Genomic DNA, 22,865 nt, shown 5'->3' with positions numbered 1-22,865 from the left:
ATGGATATTATCTCGGTTTTACAGATGAGGAAACAGCTTCAGGATAAGGGATTTGCCCTAATAAGAGGCCACGTTGGGAGCTGAACTCGGCATTGTTTGACCTCAAAACCTAGATGTACCAGTAATCTCTACTTGCTGCCCCAGTTCTTTAAATTTAACATGTTACTTAGCTGCCCACATTTAACCACCGTCCATCACTCATTTATAATAAATATTGAGTCCGTTAGATGCCAGCTAATAGAGAAGTAAAGAAAAATAATATCTAGTATGTGCTATGCAGAAGATGAAAAACGGGAGGATACACTAGCGAGTGGAGGGAAAGAGGGCCTATTCTAGATCTGGGAACGCTCGCCGCGCCACCCCGGAACATCCACACGCAGACTGCTGTAAGAACAGCAGGAACACCGGAGCTAACAAGGGGCTTTGGACGCCCACCTGGGTGCGCTTTCCTCAGGCCAGCCGCCAGGCCCTCGGCTTCCAGTCCAAAAACCAGATTTTGTTCTAGCACCCAGACTTTAACACCTCGCAGGTTCCCAGCTCTAGGAGAGTCATCAAAGGAGAGGGTTGTACCTGGCTCAGTAGGTTCGAGGCGTCACCGGGACACCCCTTCCTTTACTCAGACCACGCGTCTTCTGAACTCAGTTGGGGGCCCCACCCCATTGCCGTGTGGTCGACCTAGACTCAGCAACTCCCTAAGACAGAGTAGAACTGCCCATGGGGTTTCCAAGACTCTTATCTTTACGGAAGCAGACTACCAACAGCTGGTGAATTCCATCGTCGACCTCTCAGCAGCCGAGCGCTTAACCTAGGCTCCTTCCTTCAACTGGGGGCAACTGGATTCAAAGAGGATGTTTCAAGAGGAACTATTTCACCGGGAGCAAACCCTCATGGCTCTCTCGGGTGGATGCTAAAACCACGTGGTTCCAAGTGCCGGCTGGCCCGCCCCAGAGGCGTGGTCAGGCCGCCGGAAGCGCCCGTTTGGATCTGCTAACAGCAACGGCCTTTTGCGCTCTGACCATGGAGACCGAGGCTAAGCGCCGGCGGGTGAGTCCCGGGCAGCCGATGCAGGGCCCACTTCTCTCCGCTGCCCCCCACCGAACGCCACCCCGCCCCGGGACGTCGTCCCGCTCGCGCCCTCTCCGCTCCCTCCCGTGGGTCACCTGCCCCTGTCCGCGCGCCCCCTCCCCCACCCAGAGCCTTGCCTCCCCGCGCGCGCGCGTGCACGCGCACGCGCCGCCGTCTCCTCCCGCCCCCAGCAGGCCTTCCTGGGTGGGGCCCAGTCACTGCGCTCACTTGTCCAGGTGGCGGGGCCCGTGGGCGGCGGCGACGAGGATCCGGACCCGGTGGCGGGCTTTCTGAGCTGGTGCGGGCGGGTGGGGCTGGAGTTGAGTCCTAAGGTGAGTGAATGGGCGGCGGGCTGGAGGGAGGGGCGGCGGGGACGCGGCCAGCTGTGACCAGCCCGGCCCCTTACTCAGGTGGCGGTGAGTCGGGAGGGCACGGTGGCCGGCTACGGCATGGTGACCCGGGAGAGCGTGCAGCCTGGGGAGCTGCTGTTCACGGTGCCGCGGGCTGCGCTTCTGTCTCAGCACACTTGCTCCATCGGCGGCCTGCTGGAGCGAGGTGGGCAAGCCGGCAGGCGGGCGGGGGTGCCGGGACGCACCGCGGGGCGCCGAGGCCCTCACCCTGCGTCTCTCGCAGAACGAGGCACGCTGCAGAGCCAGTCGGGTTGGGTGCCGCTGCTGTTGGCGCTGCTTCACGAGCTGCAGGCTCCGGCTTCGCCCTGGAGCCCCTACTTCGCGCTGTGGCCCGAGCTGGGCCGCCTGAAGCACCCCATGTTCTGGTGAGAGCCGTGGGAGAGATTAGGGAGCGCTTGCAGGGCAGCCTGTTTCGGCCGCCCTGTCCTCGAGCGCCGGTCCTGGTAGGGCGTGTTGAAGGGAACCTGGATGGGGGTGTCACTACAGGCCCGAGGAGGAACGCCGGCGACTGCTGCAGGGCACAGGAGTGCCTGAGGCCGTGGAGAAGGATTTGGCTAACATCCGCAGGGAGTACTATACCATCGTTCTGCCCTTCATGGAAGCACATCCGGAGCTCTTCAGCCCCCGGGTTCGCTCCCTGGAACTCTACCAGCAGCTTGTGGCTCTCGTGATGGCCTACAGGTCAGTGAGTAGAACTTGGAGGACTGGACCCTGCTTTTAGAGCTATTTGTGGCTGGAACCTATCTACCAGTCTTGGATGGGGAAGATTTGGCAATCTGCTCCCATAAAATTACAGCCTAGAAAACCGTATGGGCCGTAGTGAAAATCAAGTCCACATAGCTAACATTGAGGGACAGGAAAAGGAACAGTGAACCCCTCACCCAAGAGTGGGCCTTAGCCAAGTTCTCTCCCTCTCTCTCAGCTTTCAGGAACCACTGGAGGAAGACGATGATGAAAAGGAGCCAAATTCCCCCTTGATGGTGCCTGCTGCAGACATACTAAACCACTTAGCTAATCACAATGCCAATCTAGAATACTCGCCAGTGAGTAGATCCTGCCCAGTTCTTGTTTTTTTATGTGCAGTGATGATTGGGCTTGTGATTCAAACCAATGTGACATTTATGCTAGCCTGGTAATTAGCTAAAGGCTCACTCCCCAATTCATGCTGAAAACAGGTGTAAGTTAGCTCTTCCTGCATCTACTTGCTTTTTACTTAAGTATAATGCCAATAAAAATGTTTGAACACAAACTTATTTCGAATCCCTAAAAGAAAATGGCAGTTAACTCTCTGACAAACTATTCAGCCATCCTTTATTTGGAGCTGGAGGTTGCTGTCTTGCACAGCCATACTTCATTCTTCCCTTCCCTGCTCTGTGTAGTGCCACTGAGCCAAGGTAGGTACTGCCCCTGTGGACAGCAGCCCGAAACATGAGTCTCACTGAGGGGGTTTTCATAGGTCAGGGGTCTAGGACTATCCCAGGGCTGTGATTAATCAACTATATTTGCTGTATAGAAAGTTGCAAGAAAAAAGTTTATGGAATTAAGAATTAGGAAGTAGGGCTGTTATTTCTTAATCCTTGTTTCCATTGTCTTTCCCCACTTTGAACTGGGTTTAAATTATTCTTAAAAGCTAGCAACTTTGTAGGTGCTGAAAATGAGTAATCAAGCAATTCACCTAATGAAACATTGAGGCTGAGCTGTGTAAGCTTCACCCCTTTCATTCTGCAGTGCAGGGTCAGAGAGGACTTAAAGGCAGACGTTGGTATAGCGTCAGTCTATGGCTGAACTACCCCTGCTGGAGGCTCTTCTGAGGGAGAGAATCTTCCTGGGGCTGGCCTGGGAAAGGCCTGGCCGCAGCTTCTCCCTTCCACGCTAGGACTGCCTTCGGATGGTTGCCGCCCAGTCCATTCCTAAAGGCCATGAGATTTTCAACACTTACGGGCAAATGGCTAATTGGCAACTGATTCATATGTACGGCTTTGTTGAACCATATCCTGGCAACACGGATGACACGGCTGACATTCAGATGGTGACAGTCCGTGAAGCAGCATTACAGGGTAAGTGTCTGATTAACTGTCAGTCTTGAACACTGGTGGATGTCTTTGTACTCACCCATCCCACTCTACTTCCCACACTCCCAAGTTCAGGAACTCTGCTAATAGCAGTTGCCCCCCTCCCCTTTGGGGGGTCGGGGGGGAGGGTAGACTAGGTGGTAGAATAAAGGAGAAATGAGCCCTTGCTATACTGGCTTTCACCCTATTGCTTTTTTTATTTACAGGAACAAAAGTTGAAGCTGAAAGGCTTCTACTGAATGAACGCTGGGATTTCTTATGCAAACTGGAGATGGTGGGGGAAGAGGGAGCCTTTGTGATTGGGCGGGAAGAGGTGATAACTGAAGAGGAGCTGACTACCACACTCAAGGTAAAGGCCTGAGAAGGTGAGAAGATGGGAGGTGTGTGGTGGGCTGAACGTAGAGGACACTTTTAATAAATGCTGCCAAGACAGGTGGGAGCCTCCTCTAAATCATCTTCAGAAGCACACAAGTAGTGCATCTTAAATAAAGGGCCGCATGGTTGCTTCTAGGTACTGTGCATGCCAGCCGAGGAGTTCAGAGAGTTTAAAGACCAGGATGGCTGGGAAGACGGTGACAGGGAAGAGGACAGCCTGACAATCACAGATATCCCCAAGCTCAGAGCATCATGGAGACAGCTTCTTCGGGACAGTGTCTTGTTGACCCTGCAAACCTATGCCACAGACTTAAAAACGGAGGAAGATTTACTCAGTAATAAGGAGGCATATGCCAAACTCAGCTGGAGGGAACAGCAGGCCTTACAGGTTCGCTATGGTCAGAAGATGATCTTACATAACTTGTTGGAACTGACAAGTTAGCAGGCTGCCCTGTTGCCTAAAGGAACAGAGATGAGAACAACTTTATTGTAAGCTGATGCTTGAAATGAAGGAAAATTTGGATCTTGCTATTCTTATTTAAATATCAAAAGGAAAACTAGCAAAAGGGGTTATTCTGGCTGGGATTCACTCCGAGTAAGGGTGACGTGTTTAAGGACTAGGGACAGGAGACTTAGGAATCACTGCTAATTGGTAAAACAGAATAAAACAACCAAAAATTTTGTTTACCCAAAGCCAGCAAAAATGGGGTAGTAACAGGCCTTCTCATTATATTCTAGCATTTCATAACATGGACTTTGGAGGCAGATACAGCTGGTTCAAATCTGGGTCTACTTTGAGTGAGTTACTTCACTTTATTTTTTTAAAGACTCTTCACTTCCTGTTAAAGGACTCAGCAAACTATAAAACTGGTACAGAAAGAGCACTCAGTGATGGCCGTCACTTTAATCCCACCCTCAATTATCTAACCTGCAGTCTGAGGTTTGCTCCAGATGGTACAACGCACCCTGCAGGGAATGAACCCTAAGGCCCCAAGGACATTCAAGCCCCACTCATGTAAGACTTCAATTATTTAATTTTGAATTTTTTCATCCTTTCTTAAAACTTGACAGTCATCATCAAAGGTAAGGTAAATTTTAAGTGGGAAAAAATTTAAATATATACTCATTTTCTTTTTAAAATTACATCAAAGACCATGAGTGTAAAAGAACGTTAAAGAAAAATGGATTTTTTGTAAAATGTGTAGTTCAGTTTAACCAGAGACCTGCTCCAACAATTTCACTGTTGAAAAGGAAACAGAAGAAAAACACTATACAAAAAGCATTTTCCTTGCTTGTTTAGCATGCCAGATCAGTGGGAGAGAGTGATCAGTTCATTCAGCAAAAAGTCACCCTCCACCTTCTTCCTCGCCACCAGCAATGGCTGCTGCTACTGAGAAAGGCACAGTGGACGCGCATGCGCGACGTGACTTCGATGTTTACAGTGTGCACACACCTACAAGACGTGGGGGAGCTAAAGCCCAGGAGCTAGAAAGGCTACAAAATACAACACATGGACCAATACATTTACAAAACATTCAGAATCCTTACAAAAGGGGCTGTACTGGTCCTTTTTACTTTTTTGTTGTTAAACTCATATGGCCATTCAGTGCTAACGGGGAAAGGCCGTTCATAAGGTTTGGTTCCCTTTCTTTTCCCCATAATTTACAAGTATCAGGAAAGACAAAGAGCTTTAGGCCTGGTCTGATTTCCCTGTATAAAAAGAACTGACTGTTTCACAGGCCCAAGGGGTATCCTCTCCAGGAAAGATGAGAAGCTGGTACAACTGTTGCTCTCCCTGCAGAGTCAGCTTCGGATTGGGGCTGGGGAAGAGGCAAGACAAAAAAAAAAAATACCACAGGACCTCAATCTTGAGCCCCTTACCACATTCCCTGGCGTACCAAACTGCTGCATGTCCACATTTATCTAACAACTTGATCTTCAATTCAAGGTCCCCTGTCCACATTAAAAAAATAAGTTACATAATATTTAAACTGGCTTTTCGCTATTCTTTGGGATACCAGAAATGTCCGCAGACATGGAGCTATGTCCCCAGACAAGTGCACGGCATCAGTAGCTGCCTCTTTTATACGTTGGGTAGGTATCAGTTTATCCACTTGCCCTGGACACATTTTGCACAAACCCAAGAATTTCCAGACAAAGGTTTTCTCTTTCATATATTTACACAAGTTCAAAATGATATTCACAGCATCTTCTAAATTTTGGCCAAGAGTCAAAAAAATGCATTTGAACTTTGGAACGTGCCCACATAGACAGCAGGCTGACCCCGACAGTAGTGGGGGCAGATACCCGGGAACCAGAGGGCTAGGAAAAGTCAGGAGGAGCCAGAAGGATTCTTCCGTCAGTTTATCAACTTCGTGCGATGGGCCCTCCCGGCTGATAAGCTTACAACAGAGATGCAGTTCCATCTAACTGGCACCTGTCCCTTCCATTACTTGCTGAGCTTGCTTCTGTCCCATACAGCACTGTGCGACCGACTGGAATAACCTGAAGAATGGTGACAGTTAAAATCTTATTTGTGAGAAAAGTTCAGACCTAGCAATACCTACTACACATACAGCTTCTCATTTGCTTTAACTACAATTGCCTTAATCACCAACCCAAGCTGGAGACATCAAATGAGTCTCATTTTCCTGTCCCATTCCTACATAATTAACTTTTCACTCACTTTTCAATTTCTGGGGCACAGTGTACAAACTCGTGGTTCCAGAACTTAAATGCTGGATTTTTAATCAGCTCAATGAAAGTAATGAGAAGACCCCAAGGATGTGGCCTATTTACAATCAACCGTTCCAAGAGAACCCTGGAGAAGGAGAAAAAAGAGTTAATGCACAGAGAAACATACAAATTCACGACAACTCTACTACCTTTTTTCGAACTCATCCCTGATTATTAAACCACATGCACAAGTTGTTGGCTTTTACTAAAGAGAGTGAATTAATTTTTATACACAGCATGGTTAATGTAGATGGATTCTGGAATTAGAACACCTGTGTTTAAATCCTGGCTTTTCACTTAAACGGAACCCTAGAAGACTACTAACAAAGTAAGGATAATAGTATCTGTCTCTCAGAGTGGCTGAGAATGAGATGGAGAGAAAAAAGCCCACAAAGCACATGAACAGCACAAATAGAAAGTAATCACTTAAAAGAATGAATACCCAGCATAAGTGAGGAAATAGGAAACAAAGAATTCAAACACTACTAGTGCCTATGAAAACTGGCAGTATTCATACTGTTTGACCTACCAACTGTACTTCAAAATTTACCCTAAGAAAATAATGAAACACATGAATGAAGAAGTAAGTACAAGGAAGTTCACTGCAGCTTTATATACACAACGGTAGGACATTAGCATCTAAACATAACTAATTAAACTTTGGTATGTAAATCTAAGGAATATCATACTTAGTGCCACAGGTACTAGTATGAGGTGACTGCACATGTAAAATTATGTTCTCAATATTTAAAGTATATGTAACCTCTCTCACTACAGTCTACCCACTGTCTCATCTCCAGTGCTGTAAAATCAATCTGAAATAGATTCCTAACTGCTGTTGCTAAAACAAGTATGATCCTCCTCCTGCTTAACAACCTTTAACCCAGTGGCAATGAGGAAAAGTCCAAGCTCCTTAATCCTTAACATAGTCTTTTAAAAAGCCTGCATAATTCGAGACCCTGGTTAAATTAAACGCCACCACCACCACCACCACCTTTGAGTGATGCCCTCAATCAAAATACGGTGCCTTTTACTGTAAACTTTTGATTCCAGCAATGATCATGATTTGTAATTCTCTGTGATTTTTCTGTTCCAGTATCATACTAAGCATTACTTGGAAAACCTGGCTGCCGTTGAGTCGATTACAACTCGTGGCGACCCTACAGGACGGTAGAAATGCCCCATGTGGTTTCCAAGGAGCAGCTGGTGGATTTGAACTGCCGACCTTTTGGTTAGCAGCTGTAGCTTGCTGTAGCTCTTAACCACTATGCCACCAGGGCTCTGACTAAGCATTAGGAGGGCAGAAACCATGTTTATTTTATTCACAACTATACTGCACACCTAACATTACTAGACAAAAAGACGCTCAGTGAACACTGAATGCATGGAAAAAATCAGAGAATTCGTAATGGGGGCGGAGGATACCGTTTAAGAAGCACTTGAAAAACAAGTTTCTCTCTTACCTTGTGATCTGTTCTTGGATAGCTTCAGTGTTGGCCTCTGCAAAAAGGTACAGCATGGTGCAACTGAAGTAATGTGTGTGGCTGTTTGGGTACCGTAGTTGATTTGCAATTGCATTCAAGAAGAGATACCGACCTAGAAATGAAGAAAATGCAGTTGAGTGAGGCCTCGCTCTGAGAGGCCAACATAGAAACAAACAGTTCTAACTGGCTAGGGTTTGGCTTTCTATATGGGCTTTCAAAGGAATTTTTCTTTGGTCTAAAACAGAGATTCTCAAATTTTTGGTTTCAGGACCGCAAAGAACTTTTGTCTCTATGGGTTTTATTTCTGTATTTTCCACATTAGAATTATTTTTAAGATTTCAAAGAGTTCATTTAAAAAAAAAAGAATAAACCCACTATGTTAATCTAAAAAACATGTTAATAAAAAAATATTTTTTTTAGTGATGAGTAACATCGTTTTACATTTTGCAGAACTCCTTCAATGTCTAACTTAATAGAATACAGCTATATTCTCATTTCTGTTTCTGCATTCAGTCACTCTGCTGCAGTACCACATTTCATGTACCCTCTGGAAAACTCCACTGTAATACCTGTCATAGCATGGCAGCGAAAAAGGCAAATACGTTGTTTTACTATCATGAAAACAGTTTTTACCTCACAGCTTTCCTAAAAGGGCCTTGTGGATATCTCCAAGGGTCCCAGACCACACCTTGAGAACTGTTAGGCTAAACTATATTGGAATAAATATTAACTATGCTTGGTTGCCTGCCTTTGCTTGACATTATTCATGTCTCTGAGGGTATCACAGTGGGTCTTAACAACACTTCCCCCCTAAAGGCTGCCTGCCTTTTATTTCTGGGCTCTTAGTGGTATCTCAATCTTGATATTAAGATGTCTCAAATCCCATCTACAAATAGGACACAGTATATATACTTAAGATTAATCAGCCTCTCAAGAATCCATGGCAAAACTAGCTGTCTTTCTGAAGTTTATCTGTGCTAAAAGGAAGACGATATAAGAATGAATATAGAGCACCAAAAGAAATGTAGCTCAGCCAGGCAACCTACAACAGAAGTAATACTGTGAATTTTTTGCAGACCAAGTTGAGACAGTCCCATTCATTAATCTTTATGAACCCAACATTTAACATGTTGCCTGGAAAGAAGGTACCAAAACTGGAAAAGGCAGGCTGACAAAAGCATGTAACATGAGCCTATGTTTAAAGAGAGATTAGTAAAAGAACCGTGTTTATTTTCACACTAAAAAAATACAATCACACACCAAAATATTAACTGATGGGGTAGGATTCTGGACAATTCTTTCCTTTATGCTGTTCTGTGTTTTCTGCATTGAGCAGACTAACATCCAACTAAAGATATAACCACCAGCCAGACCTATACTATACCAGGAGTCTTTCCCCGTTGTGCTTAAAACATTTTCTGTTTTTGTGATAACTCAGATTGTGGCTAAAAGTACACATCTCGACTCTGAGAATTGTCAGGCTTCACTCACCTTCAGTGTCCAAGTCCACAGCCAGGTTCTGGAAGATATCCATGTGTGCTGAGTGGGTGATCGTGCTCATAGAAGGCGTACTGCCCTTGTTGTGAATGTGTGCAATGGCCTGAGTCCCTACATAGAGCACCAGTGCGTTGATGAGCTGGAGGTTGTAGCGATTGCCAGGCTCACTGGACACCTAAATAAGCAAAGCAGAAAACTTCTGATTTACTGACTCCCACAGAGGATTGATTCCATCGTAGTATTTTGAAACCCTTCTTGTATCTTCATGGAAAGGCTGAACTGTTCTCAACATTCTTTGTGATTTAAATTTTAGAAACTGAATTTGTGTGGTTAATAGCCTAAGGGTGGTTACACCTGCAACAGAAACAGGATTTTCCTCAGGAAGCCAAAGCTTTAATAGGTACCATCACTGTGCTCATGCCACAGCTCTACTGTAGTCTTTGTAAGCTCAACATATGGCACAATCCCAATTTTTAAAGACTTGGAGAGGGAGAAAGTTGTAGTGGCATGGTATGGGAAGACTGAACAACTTCAAGTCATTCCATACAGCAAATTAAATCAGAATCCACTTATATTTAGAAAAACCTTGGGGTAGAGACAGGCAACGACTGTCAGTGGTTTATTCTTAAGAGAAAATCAGACAGTCCATACCCTGGATGCCTCTTCCAGACTACAGCATTGTTTCTGATAAACTGAACCAGTAAAGTTTATAGTCCATTTAATCCCATCCAACCATTAGAGCTGACGGGATGATTTAAAATCTTTAAATCAAAGCTTGGCAACTAGGGTTTGAAAAGACTAACTCACAACTGGGCCACACACAGGATTGTATAATTCACACACCAAGAGCTTTCTGTGGAAAACACAGCTGAAAAATTTAGTTCAAGATATACTAAACCTTTCAAGACCCTATTATTTTCTGCTTTTTTTTTTTTAATGCCATGTGTTTTCATTAATGGAAGCTGAGTCATGGACTGTGACTTTCCGGTTGGTAATACGGATTTTGAGAAATATTTTGTGGGCATACATGGTTATCACAAAACTTGCGGGTTCTTGGGTACCATGATTGGGTGCCTGCCTTTCCCACCAGTCATGGGTAGCAGAAGTATTGTGGAGTGCTTTCCATTAGGTTACATGGGGAGCCTCTGGTTTTCCAAACAGGACACATACATAAAACCAAACCCACCAAGGCTCCCCTAACTATCACACAGGTAACCATAAATATGCTTACAAGGCTTATCTAGCTGTGCCAAAAGAGACAAAAGTTTTACCCAATCATACTTCCTGGATGCACTACCTCACATTTAAGCATAATACCCCAGCTATTTTGCTTCAACAAACTTTTTTTTGCCTTTCACCATTACCTAAGTCCCACTGGAGGGCAGCAAATACTTTCAGTGGAAAAAGTAGACTCCCTAGAAACCTGCGAGCTGGAAAAAGTGGGTAGGCAATCATATATCCCAGGGATCCTGAAAGGGCTAATTAACCTGTAGGTTGCTGCGCAAATCCGACAAAAAAGTAACTGGCGATCGAGTTTTGAGATAGGAGTCCAAATCCTTTTTGAATTGAGGTGGCATCACTCCAGTGAAATTGGTGAGAATCCGAGGTGCAATGTTAATTTCACTCAACATGTCCACCTGCCACAGATAAATTCAAGAATCACAACAAGAAACATTTTGTAGGAGACTGATAGCAAAATGTATCTATGCCAGGAAGTGGTAGGATTGTTTTTTTCCTAAAGCTATATACATTATAAATGTCTTTAAGAGTAGAGTTGCTGTATTTTATTGGTTTGATGTGTCTTTAATTAGTTTTTAAAAAGGAGGGCATTGGCTATCATTACTCTAAGAATCTATACAGAAAATGAAAGGAACCTCCCATTCTGTATGTAATGCTGTTGGTGTGCTGTCGCATCAATTCTGACCCATAACGACCCTAAATCACAGAGCAGACCCGCCCCATAGGGTTTCCTTTATGGGAGCAGACTGCCAGATCTTTTCTCCCGCAGAGCCACTGGTGGGTTCAAAATGCCCACGTTTTGGTTAGCAGCTGGGCATTTAACCATTGCACTACCAGGGCTCCTTCTGTATATATTACTTTTATAAAGTAAAGCAAGATAAGCATCATTTCTGGAGAGGACTAGTTTGCACCATTAACTGATTTTTTTTCTAGACTGGGATTTCAAAATAGGAATCCAAGATGAGATTTCTTAATTCATAAAGAGCCCCAATCTTTTAAAAGAAGCCCAACACAACAAAGTAGGAGACATCACACACTTGCTACTTTAAAAAAAAAAGAAAAGTGAAAGAAAAGAGTAGAACATACATAAAAATCACAGTAACCATGTTAGGGTGGTGTGATTTTAAGAAGTCCCTTCTCTAAGTTAGAAGTTACTTTGACAATTTAAATAAAATACAAGCACTGAAAAATCATCTCTGAAACAGGAATGTAGGAGTATTACAAAGGCCTGTTTGTTCTGCAACTCTTTGCCATATAAAAGACACCCAGCAAACGACTGGCCCAACAGCTAGGTTGAGGTTCTATAAATATAGCTAAATTTAATACAAAAATTAAGATAAAAACAGCAATTACATAAATACTGAGAACCAAAATTTAGCAGCAGCAATGTCATGCCCTGTTAAGTGTAACAAACATGATTGCTTCCCCCAAACAGTACCCTTACCTAATGAAATAAACTTGAGGAGAGGAATTTAAACAGCCAGCTTATCAAAGAAAGGGCTGAAGTAGTAGGAATTAAAACTTTCTTTTCCTTCAACTATTTGAATCTTTACCTTTAGATTAGGAGTGAATGGGTCTGGGAGTCTCATGTTTCTTGGGAAGGCACTCAGGATCAGATTTCTTAGCTGGATACAATTAGGTGGGATCACATCACAGAACCCATAATGGTAATCACAAAGGAACTCTGGGAAATCATGCAAAAGAACCAGCAGCACTCTTAAAGTGCCCTGTTTTTTTTTTGGGGGGGGAAAAAAAAAAAAAAACATTAGCTGTTTCCACACTAAGAAAACAGGAGTTAAGATTTTTCCTATTATGAATTGAACTCAAGTAAAAAAGGCAAAAGTATACTTCAGTAACATTAAAAAAAAAGTTATAGGCTTTAACCAACACTAACAATATCACAGGTCATTAATCTTGATAAGGAGTTTTTAAAATCAAACTGAAGCTCTCAGCAAGGCCAAGATGGCTGATGACTAGGTTCTCAATAAAGGGTTAATCCAGGCCACTCTGAGAAAGCAGGGGAGGAAGACAAAAAGTAATGTATGTGCTCAGAATGTTCCAGGAAACATGTGACTCAAATGTGATGTCCTCGGAAGGAATCTTTTGCCCAGATGGTCTTCTGGAAGGAGACAGGATTAACTGATATGAATAAAAAGCTGTTTTTGAAATGTTTGTGGGATTAGTCATGCCTAACTTTTGTGTATAAAATATCAACTTGCTCAGAAAGGTGCACTTTGTAGTCTTCCTGCGTGCTGCCTGATGTAAACTGTTATATTCCCTTAATAAAACTCTTTACTTTTGCTTTCAACAGACTAGAGACTTTTGTGATATTTCCGGTGTCACATTTGTGGGATTCAAAGGTGCATTACTGTAGGCAATCCTGAGGCACTGAGGACCAGGCAACAGCACCAGTAGAGCCATTTTTGGCCTCACTGTCTCCACAGAATCTCAGGAGTCATCCTCAGGTAAATAACCTCTCAAATTTGGGCTCTGCTTCCTTTTGAGTGTAGCCCTTGAAGTCTTATTGAGGGATCTGCTGCCTTCGTAAAGGTAAGCAAATTTAGTTTCACTTGGTACTTGTGCAAGTCTGTTTTGGTTTTGTTTCTGCAGAAATTGACTCCTTCATCAATTGGAGGGTCTGCTGAATCTTTACGAGGTTGACTGCCCAGAACTTCAACTTTGCTCCCAGGGGAACTCCAGACTCCAAAAGCCACCCACACACAAAAAAGATAACTTCCTTATAGCAGACCTCCTACCAATGCTATCAAGCAGAGGGAGGTCCCTCTAATAATTTGAGAATGAAAAACCATAAATAAGAAATGGAAGGCTCACGGGACTGGGAAAATTTAGACTCACATATAACAGTTTTCTAAGTCCCTAGCACTGAGAACACCCAGTGCAAAGAAAGAGAAACAAAGTAAAGAACACTTCAAGATAGCACTGTGTTGAGCAGCCTTGAAGAAACCTTAGGGGCTCCCTCTAGAATGTGCTGATAACTGACCCTGCCAAGATAACTGAATAGCAACATAGTCGCAGCTGCAGTAAGAAATAGGAATTTTAAAATGGGAGGACTGCCTCCTTGTCTCTAGGCAATTGGGCTGCACCCATGCTGCTTGCACTTGAAATGGTGTAAGTGTGACTCCACAAATGACTTTGAGGGTTCTGCCAACTGTACCCAAATCTTCTGACCTTCAGAAATGATCAAGCCTAGGTCCCTCTGTCACCAGGGAGTACCAAAGGCCCTCTGGTTACAATTAAAGTTCAGTGAGTTTGCATTTGTGTTGCCCTTCTCAGAGAACTTTTAATGCTCAGCTTTAATCAAAGGATCTGAATAAAATCTCTCCATCTGAGACTCTGGCAAATTAATGAGTTTTTCTAATCAATCTCATCCAAAAATTGCTATACAAGTATCCCTTGCTTTTTGAAAGTTCGCTTTATGCCACTTCACTTTTACGAAAGACCTACATTAGTACCTTTATCTCTAACCAAAAGAAATCCAAAGAGGATTTTTGCTTTTAGGAGAAAAGGCAGAAATAGCGTTCAGTGTTTGTTTTGCAGTGAGCACCCTGAGTGAGAGTGCTGCCATGCTCCTTCCCCAGGAACTACACGCAGCATCTCAGCTTTTACTATATGTGTTATTTTAGGTTTTATGTGTTATTTGGTATGATTTGGTAGGTTATTTTTTGGGTCTGGAAGCTAAAAAACTTTTTCCCATATAAATTAATGGTAATCGCTTCTTTGCTTTATGCCAGTTCAGCTTAAGAAAGGCTTCACAGGACTCTTCTACTTTCAGACAGCAAGGGAAACCTGCATACATTTTAAAAAAACTAGACTGTGACATATACTACTGTATAAACCTGGTTTTTGAGCTGGACTCACAGACCAGTAAGTTTATGCAGTTTTTCTGTTTTGTTTTGTTCTGAAAGCTTGCCTCTAGTCGAGAGCACTGTATCTGAGTTTCTGTATCAGGTTGAAGGCCATGTCTGGTGTTTTTCAAGGGGCTGTCTAAAAGCTCAGTTCTTTTCTCTTCCAAGAAAGACTACTTCTTGCACCTGGGCTTTTAGTAGCTACTCTGAGTAACTGATATGTCAGTCCATTTGAAAAGTACACCAAAAAGGGATAGACTATTTTGACTGGTATAACAAAGCCTTAAAAAGGGACAAATTATTCTAAATTGCTTCTCTAAAGGATCCTATAAAGCATGCAAAAGACAGGATTATGAAAATATAATAAATTTCCTACCTCTGGATGGTATTATTAGATTATAATAGCTCTTCAAGCAGCCTTATTCTGATTGGTTTATAAATAAGTGCTTACATAAATTCATTACTCCTACTATTCCCAGAAACTAATGAAAGTGAATTTGTTCTAACAGAAGTTTTTATGTTTTGTAGTATGTCAGATTAAAAACAGTTTCCAAGATCTTTTTTGCTTATTAGGCTAGACTGAGTATGCTAAATGTATTTTGTTAAATGAAAACAGTCATTTTGTCTTAAAATAAAGACTGCTTGTTTCAAAAAACACACACACACAAAACCTGGATGGATATGGAAGTCTCTGGAAGACACAAAGACACAAGGAAAATATTATCCCAAAAGACAGAAGGGGCCACGTAAACCAGAGACGCCATCAGCCTGAGACCAGAAGAACTAGATGGTGCCCGGCTACCACCAATGACTGCCCTGACAGGGAAAACAACAGAAAGTCCCTGACAGAGCAGGAAAAAAGTGGGGTGCAGAACTCAAATTCTAGTAAAAAGACTAGACTTAATGGTCTGAGACTGGAGGCACCACAGAAGACATGGCACCCAGACACTCTGTTAGCCTAAAACTAAAATCATTCCTGAAGCCAATTCTTCAAAGATTAGACTGGACTATAAGATATAAAATGCTACTTGTGAAGAAAGTGCTTCTTAGCTCAAGCAGATACATGAGTCTAAATGGGCAGCTCCTGTCTGGAGGCAAGATGAGAAGGCAGAAAGGGACAGAAGCTGGCTGAATGGACACAGAAAATTGGGGTGGAAAAGAGGAGTGTGCTGTCACAGTATGGGGAGTGCAACTAGGGTCACATGGCAATGTGTGTATAAAGTTTTCTATGAGAAACTGACTTGAACTGTAAACTCCCATTTAAAACACAATTTAAAAAAAAAAAAAAGTCTGATGGATTTGAGAATTTTTAGTTTTAATATCCAATAACAAAGAACTGAGTTTATTGCTACTGGAATAATGGATTTTCTTTGATTACTGGGTTGAAGAGGTAATTTTATTCTACGTGCAATCTCCCTCTAAGGCAAGGGTTCAATACAATAAATTCCTAAATCAAAAACCAAGCTGTATGTCTTTGGAAAAAGTTAAGGTTTTTACCTTTAAGATCTTTAAATAACTCAAGTATTGTTCCTCAGTGACCTATGATAAACTCCTGACAATTGCAAAATTTCACGGAAAGCCAGAAAAGGATTTCTGGTTTATAAAGAGAAAAATGCTTTAAAAATATTTTTAAAAAGTTTATCTACTGTGTTATGAATTGCATGGCCAATGTTATCAAATCAGAAGATGTGTTTAATTTTCGGATAAATTTGGGTTGAAGAATACTAGTACATTTCAAAAATTGTATAAATTACTAGAAATGTGTCAATGTTCTCTCTGTCCCTGATATGCTCTGGTGCTACCTGGCCTAGTATTAATCAAAGTACAGTATTATCAGTCATAACTGCAGTCTCTTTTTTTTAAGTATTGACTTGGGAACTACTTTAATTTAAAAAGCAGCATCATCTAGGCCAGTGGTTTTAACTGTAGAATTCACATTGTTTACCCATAGTTTTTATTACTATTTGAATATCCAGAGAATTCCTAATCTTAGTATATCCTATTTATTATTATGTCTCAAGATTATTACATGTTATATCTGAAGCTCTTTGAAAATAAGGTTAATCATCATGTTTAGAAATATGTTTGTCTAAGTTTTTTAAAACCGGCTATATTTAGTTTTGCATTACTTTTGTAGTTAATTCCTAGCAGGTCTTTCACCTTTAAGAAGAATTACTGTTACAAGTTAACCAAGGACATTTTAAATTTGTCATCTGCAGAGAAGTTTTACTTTGCCAATTCATTGAAAATGTCTGACTAAAATATTTCAAAAAAATAGACTAAGATTTCTAAAACTCTTATATAGAAGCTGACATGAGTTTCAGACTGCTACTGATCCAGAATTGCATGGAACCAAAATTAACTATGACTGAGTTAACTAAAAGAATTACTATAAGGTTTATATGAGCATACTGTTGATATTTAATGTTCTATTTTCTAGAATAATTACTGGAAAGCCCATGGTCCTCCCTTATTTTGCCCATACTGACTTCACATTGTTCAACCTGAATTGTTAAAATATTATCACAGGTTAAAGAAACCTTTGATGACCAGAAACCAGACTTCTAAAATCTGCCTAACCTTACCCTGGGAGACAATATATATACATTTTTATTTTTATTTTTTATTTTTTTTAGAAAACACACTGATTAAATGACCCATTAGGAACCCCACTGAAAAGGATCATACCTAGTTGTCCTCATCAACATGTGTGCCACCAAAAGTAGAAGGAGTCAAACCCTAAATCCATCTATTACAACTGACAAAAGCCAAGCTGCCTCTGTAGACCAGCCAGCCTCCATGGAACTAAAAATCTCCCTGAGACACTCCACAAGCTAGAAGCAGATGACATTTGAGATAAACAGCTAATCCTAAGATCATGGAACAAGATTCCATGCATCCTGCTGAACTTTTGGACTTTGCTTTATAATTGTAGCTATCCTTATGCTGTTAACATTACCCCATTACTTCTCGTCTTGTTCCTTAGTAATTTTATGCAACATGAAAGTCCATTTAAGTTTTATACTTCTCTTTGTAGTAATTTCTTCTCCTTTTTTGGTATCTTTAGTTAGTTACCCAACAGCCGTGGTTCTTGGTTATGCTTATTATTACAAACTGGACTAACTCTTTTGATCATTATAATGTTAGTCATAGGACTTGTTAAACGTATTATGCATTATGTATCTAACTTTTGCAGTCATACTGCCAGATGCAAAGTTATGCAAAGGATTATATATCTTGAGGAAATTCAAGTTTCTGGAACTTCCAAGCTTGTGCCCTAGCCTATGTCACCTTTTGTATTGCTGAAATGTTCCTCTAAAAATTTCAGCCTATCAACTCCATGCACACTTTACCATCAGATCACAAGAAGCAGTGACTAAGCAACAGCATGGTAAAGATACTAGATGGTGCCCGGCTACTGAATAGAGCATAGTAGTGCCTGAAGTCTTAAAAGCTTGAAAGCAGACATCTGTGTTACAGCACAACTAAAAGACCATGCAGAAGAAAGTGCTCTTATAGTAAGTGGTCTCTGTGTTCTAAGAATTTCTATAAAAATTCTTCATCAAAAGGGGGGTATGGTAAGTAGTTTCTAATATCAAACTGAGGCTCTCAGCAAGGCCAAGATGGCTGACAACTAGGTTCTCAATAAAAGGTTAATCCAGAGCACTCTGAGTAAGCAGGGGAGAAAGACAGAAAAGTAACGCTGTGCTCAGAATATCCCAGGAAACGTGATGCAAATACGATGTCCTCAGAAAGAATGTTTTGCAGAGATGGTCTTCTGGAAGGAGGCAGGATTAACTGATATGAAGAAAGAGCTCTTTTTGAAACCTTTGTGAGATTAATCATGCCTAACTTTGTGTATAAAAGCTCAACTTTGTCTCCAGAAAGGAGCATTTTGTAAATTCTTCCTGTGTGCTACCTGATTCAAATTGTTATAGTCCCTCAATAAAACTCTTTACTTTTGCTTTCAATAGACTCAGAGACTTTACTCCTTCACACATCTAAATATTTACATCTGAAAAATCACTAAAATTTAGGCATCAGAAGTTTCTAGCCTTAAATGCATACACTAGAAGAGGCAAAACAAAAAGGAAAAAAAAATGATGTATGTACACTTCTATCAGCAGAAGTGGAAAAAACGAACAGCTAATGAAAACCAAATAAAGTAGGAAAAAAGATAGTAAGATCAGAAATTAAAGAAGAGGAAAAGGAAAACCTCTTTAAGAAGTGCAAATTAAATCCATAACTGCCAGAATGGCTAAAATGAAAAAACAGATAATAACAAGTGTGGCAAGGACGTGAAGAAACAGTAACTCATATGCTGCTGGAAGTGAAACTGGTGCACACTTTGGAGAACTGTAGTATCTACTAAAGTTGAGCACATGGATATCCTATGATCTGGATACTGATTATGGAAGTATGTTTGGTTTTTGCACTTTTTTGAATGTACATTATACTTAATAAAAAGCTTAATAATGAAAACAAAAAAATTAATTTTACAACTCCCAGTCAAAAGTTTACTGATCAAATTTTTTTTTTTTTTTAATTTCAGGAAGATTAAGTTACTTTACTTTATAAATCCAAATTTAATTACCTTATAGAGGATTTGCATAGGTTTGGTGAGTTCCACATTTCTGAGGAAAGGCGCTAAATATTTGAATAAATCAATCAGTAGCTGTGCATACATAGGCCAACCCTGAAAGGAAAAAACAATCACGAACCATATTATACTCAGCTGTTGTTTGGCCATCAAAAAAGTTGTCGAAGCAGCTATACGGTGACTTGATTACTGCCTACTTCATACTAATGTAACTAGAGAACATTGACCAAAGTACCTCTATTAAAGACTGATTTGCATTCAAATGGAATGAGTAAAATTATGGAAATAGTGAGGATATTTTAAACTAACTGGCTCCAGAAATTCCAGGACATATTGGTCCTTGTGCCTGCAGCAAAAGCTTAAAAAAGGGGGGGGGGGAACGGGGGTGTAAAGGAGGTTGAGGAAATTTCAAATAAAATGGAAAACCAAGAGACTGACAATAACTAGAGTTTTTGTTGTTTTGTAATTCCTTCTTTTAATCAAGTCCTGGATCTCAGCCATTTCTTTTCCCACTTCCAACTCCTGGCAAATAGTATGAATCCTCTATTTTCTGCCAAACTTGGCCTGCTCACAATTCACCAATCATGCCAATTATGTTCATTCTTTCATAATTTTAAGCGTTAATTCGCCACTGTTGTTTGTTTTTTTTTTTTTTTTTTTTTTTGCCAAGATGACTCCAATACATGGTAATCACGTTTTCTTCTGATTTAAAAAAAAAACCTTTGCCACTGAGTAGATTCCAACTCATAAGGACTCCACTGGAGAGCAGAATTGCCCCATAGGGTTTCCAAGGAGTGGCTGTTGAGTATGAACTGCCGACCTTTTGGTTAGGAGATGTAGCTTTTAACCAGTGCACCACCAAGGCTCTGATCTAAAGAGCCAAATAAAAGTACTTTCTACTCCTTTGCTATTTAATTGCAAGATGGGAGAGAAACTTCTTATATTAACTGTGCTGTATTCCCAATAAGACTTAATAACTCTTTAGGAGAACTTGACCCTAAACTTCTTCAAACAAAGTAGCCCAGTGGTTCTCAACTTATTGTGTGACAGCCTTTAGCATCAGGAATCCCCTGTAAAAAACTGGCAGGTTCTAGGACCTCATTACCAGATACTTATTGAGATGTATAAGGAAGCACCTAAAGGTCTGAACTCTTTAACAAAACCCTTAAGTGACTGACACAGGTGTCCTACAACAGACCTGGAGAAGCAACATCCTAATCACCAAAGAATGGTTTTCAGGCAGAGCAGTCAAGTACAGGTAGTTTGCTGCTTACAACAGGGTTGAATTCTGACTAGTAAGTTGAATACCTTTTTTTTTTTTTTTAGTTTTCATAATTATTACCTTTTATTATCAGTATCTTTATAAATTCAGCAGTGTTCTGAACAGAAAATCATAAAACCAAACATCTGAGAATGACAACATCAGCAAATTACATGCTGCAACATATTACTAATGGTAAGGTGTACAAAAAAAAAAAAAAAAAAAAAGATAGTTGTTAAGTATGGTTCGTCGTAACTCAAATACATCGTTAAGTCAGGGACTACCTGTACTTGTTTAAGCCTTCTCCACCACCTGACTCAGTATTAAACAGAAGAATTCCCAACTAAACTTGGAAGAAGTAATAATCACTACTAACTGACTAAGAGAAATCTGCAGGCAGTGCTAATAGGCCCCAGCTAGTTAGTCTTCACTGGTAGGAGATAAACTGCAGCCACACCTTCTGCTGTGGTGTATGTGCTAGCATTCGTGCAATAAATATCCGGTGGGAGATCAGTTCAAGCCAGGCATACACAAAACCAGGGGCTTTGGTAGGCCTCAAAATGTGGAATGTATTGCTGAAAGAAAAAAAAAAACCTTAGTCAGAAGCGCAGTCCAACTTAGAGTATAAGTTGAATGAATGTAATGTAAGTTGGCAACATGCAAGTTGTCTTACAAAAATCAGTATGCCTCAAATCCACAAGAGTTCTGATTCTCAAATTTTATTACACTAAAGCAGCAACCCTTAACAGGAAATCTCTATCAACACTAACAGTACTCACCAGAAAGCTGTCAGTGTCTGGAAATTAATGGTTTCCAAAACATGTTCAGGTGCATTGAGTTCCAAGAGCAGCATAATAAAAATTCGATGGTAGGGAAGCTGCTGAAACTCACTTTGCCGAACATCATGATCCTGCAGAAGAACTCCCACTACTATACCAAGAACCTGTAGAGAACACAGATTTTAGCTTATAGTCATGAAGATAATTCACTTACCACATTCAAGTCATGCTTTTTTACCCTGTATTCCTAAGCCCCACACTAAAGAGTATACACCAGCTGAATAAAAAACTGTACACTGGCAGCCAAAGGGACTTATACTTTGATCTGATTTGGCCTACAATGTTTTGTCTCTTCTTTGAAAGTTAATGCCTTTGCACCAGACATGTAAACTCTCCACAAACGTCCGCTGGTTTTTCTAAAGTTCTAGAAAGCAGCATGGTCCTTCACATTTTACTAGGCTACCACAATCTAATAATCTTATTTTTCTGGTCTGACATGATTCCAAAATCTAAGTGAATTTTTACACAGATTTTTTTCACTGTTTTGATACTCAAATTTTCTAGGAATGCAATTACTGTGTAAGTCAAGAGAAAACTGTACTTTGTTCCCTTTCAGAAATATCAAGTCAACAACTACAATGTCACTGAGTTGCCAATCTACTGTATTCGTGGACATTTCCAGCCATCCCATTCACAGTGTATCTGTGTATAGGGGACAAATCTCATACTACCTGTCTGTCTTCTAGTGCACTCATAAATTAACATTTATACTGAAACACACCATGAATTATTTTTTCTTCTTGTATTTCAGTTAAGACACTATACTGTTTTTCTTAAACTTGGTAGTTATGTTTGCATATTATCTATCAATTTAATTTCAGGACAGAAAAGGGGATGCTACGAAATGTTTTTGGGAGGGGGTTGGGCCTGGTAGGGTTGACAACCACTGATACAGACTTCAAGTATACCATGATTAAGGGAATAAAGGATTTCAGACCTTGTTTAGCAGATTGATCTTTGTGACAGTGTTGGTGGCCTCCCCTGAGTGCTTCACTAGCAGTGCAATGAGTCGGACAAAGGCATCCAGGTTGTGATAGCACTTGGCTCGGATTATGGTGGGATTAGCAGCAGGATTGTGCTGCTGCTCAGCCTGGGCACGGTAACTGATTTCAACACACATTTCTGTACACAGACGAAAGAACCTTGTTATGAGGTCATCAGTCTTCAGGATTCCTTGCTGGTGCATCTACCATGGGAACATAACATAAAAGAGGGACAATGAGATAACATACACGAATAAAATTCTAACAGCTTTGATATTCATGCTTAAGAGGTATTCTCTCATTTGTTTCTATCCACATTTATAATTTTCACTTTGTAAAACAGACGTCATTAGGAGAGTGACTTCCCCACTAAGGAACTGTACAGAGTTCCTCTGTTTTAAGTTAAATGGACAATTAGAGAAGGTGGAAAATGAGAAA

The 22,865-nt window shown here is 41.2% G+C and overlaps 2 protein-coding genes across 13 annotated transcripts in view; one reads left to right on the top strand and one right to left on the bottom strand.

Annotated features, from left to right (window-relative positions):
• The first annotated feature begins 1,017 nt into the window (after positions 1 to 1,017).
• On the top strand, positions 1,018 to 4,395 carry SETD6 (SET domain containing 6, protein lysine methyltransferase). The gene is made up of 9 exons (XM_004371529.2): positions 1,018 to 1,044; positions 1,302 to 1,397; positions 1,476 to 1,620; positions 1,699 to 1,840; positions 1,962 to 2,156; positions 2,398 to 2,518; positions 3,352 to 3,532; positions 3,754 to 3,896; positions 4,059 to 4,395. The coding sequence occupies exons 1-9, from the start codon at positions 1,018 to 1,020 to the stop codon at positions 4,362 to 4,364; spliced, it is 1,356 nt and encodes a 451-aa protein (XP_004371586.1). The 3' UTR covers positions 4,365 to 4,395.
• A 1,674-nt stretch (positions 4,396 to 6,069) lies between these two features.
• The window catches only part of CNOT1 (CCR4-NOT transcription complex subunit 1), a 109,116-nt gene continuing 92,320 nt past the window's right edge, over positions 6,070 to 22,865 (bottom strand). For 10 of the 12 annotated variants that reach the window (XM_004371527.2, XM_004371528.2, XM_023726859.1 and 7 more), the window contains 10 exons: positions 22,382 to 22,630; positions 21,385 to 21,548; positions 21,063 to 21,180; positions 19,339 to 19,440; positions 12,432 to 12,605; positions 11,127 to 11,276; positions 9,634 to 9,814; positions 8,122 to 8,254; positions 6,609 to 6,743; positions 6,084 to 6,427 (listed from right to left, as the gene is read on the bottom strand). In XM_004371527.2, the coding sequence (XP_004371584.1) occupies positions 6,349 to 6,427; positions 6,609 to 6,743; positions 8,122 to 8,254; positions 9,634 to 9,814; positions 11,127 to 11,276; positions 12,432 to 12,605; positions 19,339 to 19,440; positions 21,063 to 21,180; positions 21,385 to 21,548; positions 22,382 to 22,630 (1,485 nt within the window). In that variant the 3' untranslated portion in view covers positions 6,084 to 6,348. Of the gene's footprint in view, positions 6,428 to 6,608; positions 6,744 to 8,121; positions 8,255 to 9,633; positions 9,815 to 11,126; positions 11,277 to 12,431; positions 12,606 to 19,338; positions 19,441 to 21,062; positions 21,181 to 21,384; positions 21,549 to 22,381; positions 22,631 to 22,865 lie in introns of those variants that run through there. The other 2 variants (XM_023726866.1, XM_023726868.1) reach the window with 2 other exon arrangements.

This window comes from Trichechus manatus, unplaced genomic scaffold (genome assembly GCF_000243295.1).
Source record: "Trichechus manatus latirostris isolate Lorelei unplaced genomic scaffold, TriManLat1.0 scaffold00014, whole genome shotgun sequence".
NCBI lineage: Eukaryota > Metazoa > Chordata > Mammalia > Sirenia > Trichechidae > Trichechus > Trichechus manatus.
Note: the sequence above shows the minus strand (reverse complement) of the source record. Positions and strands in the feature narration are given on the sequence as shown.

Coding starts and splice junctions, on each gene's coding strand:
- SETD6 (XM_004371529.2), top strand. CDS start 1,018: ATGGAGACCGAGGCTAAGCGCCGGCGG. Junction 1,045..1,301: donor CCGAGGCTAAGCGCCGGCGG/GTGAGTCCCGGG, acceptor TCACTTGTCCAG/GTGGCGGGGCCCGTGGGCGG. Junction 3,533..3,753: donor CCGTGAAGCAGCATTACAGG/GTAAGTGTCTGA, acceptor TTTTATTTACAG/GAACAAAAGTTGAAGCTGAA.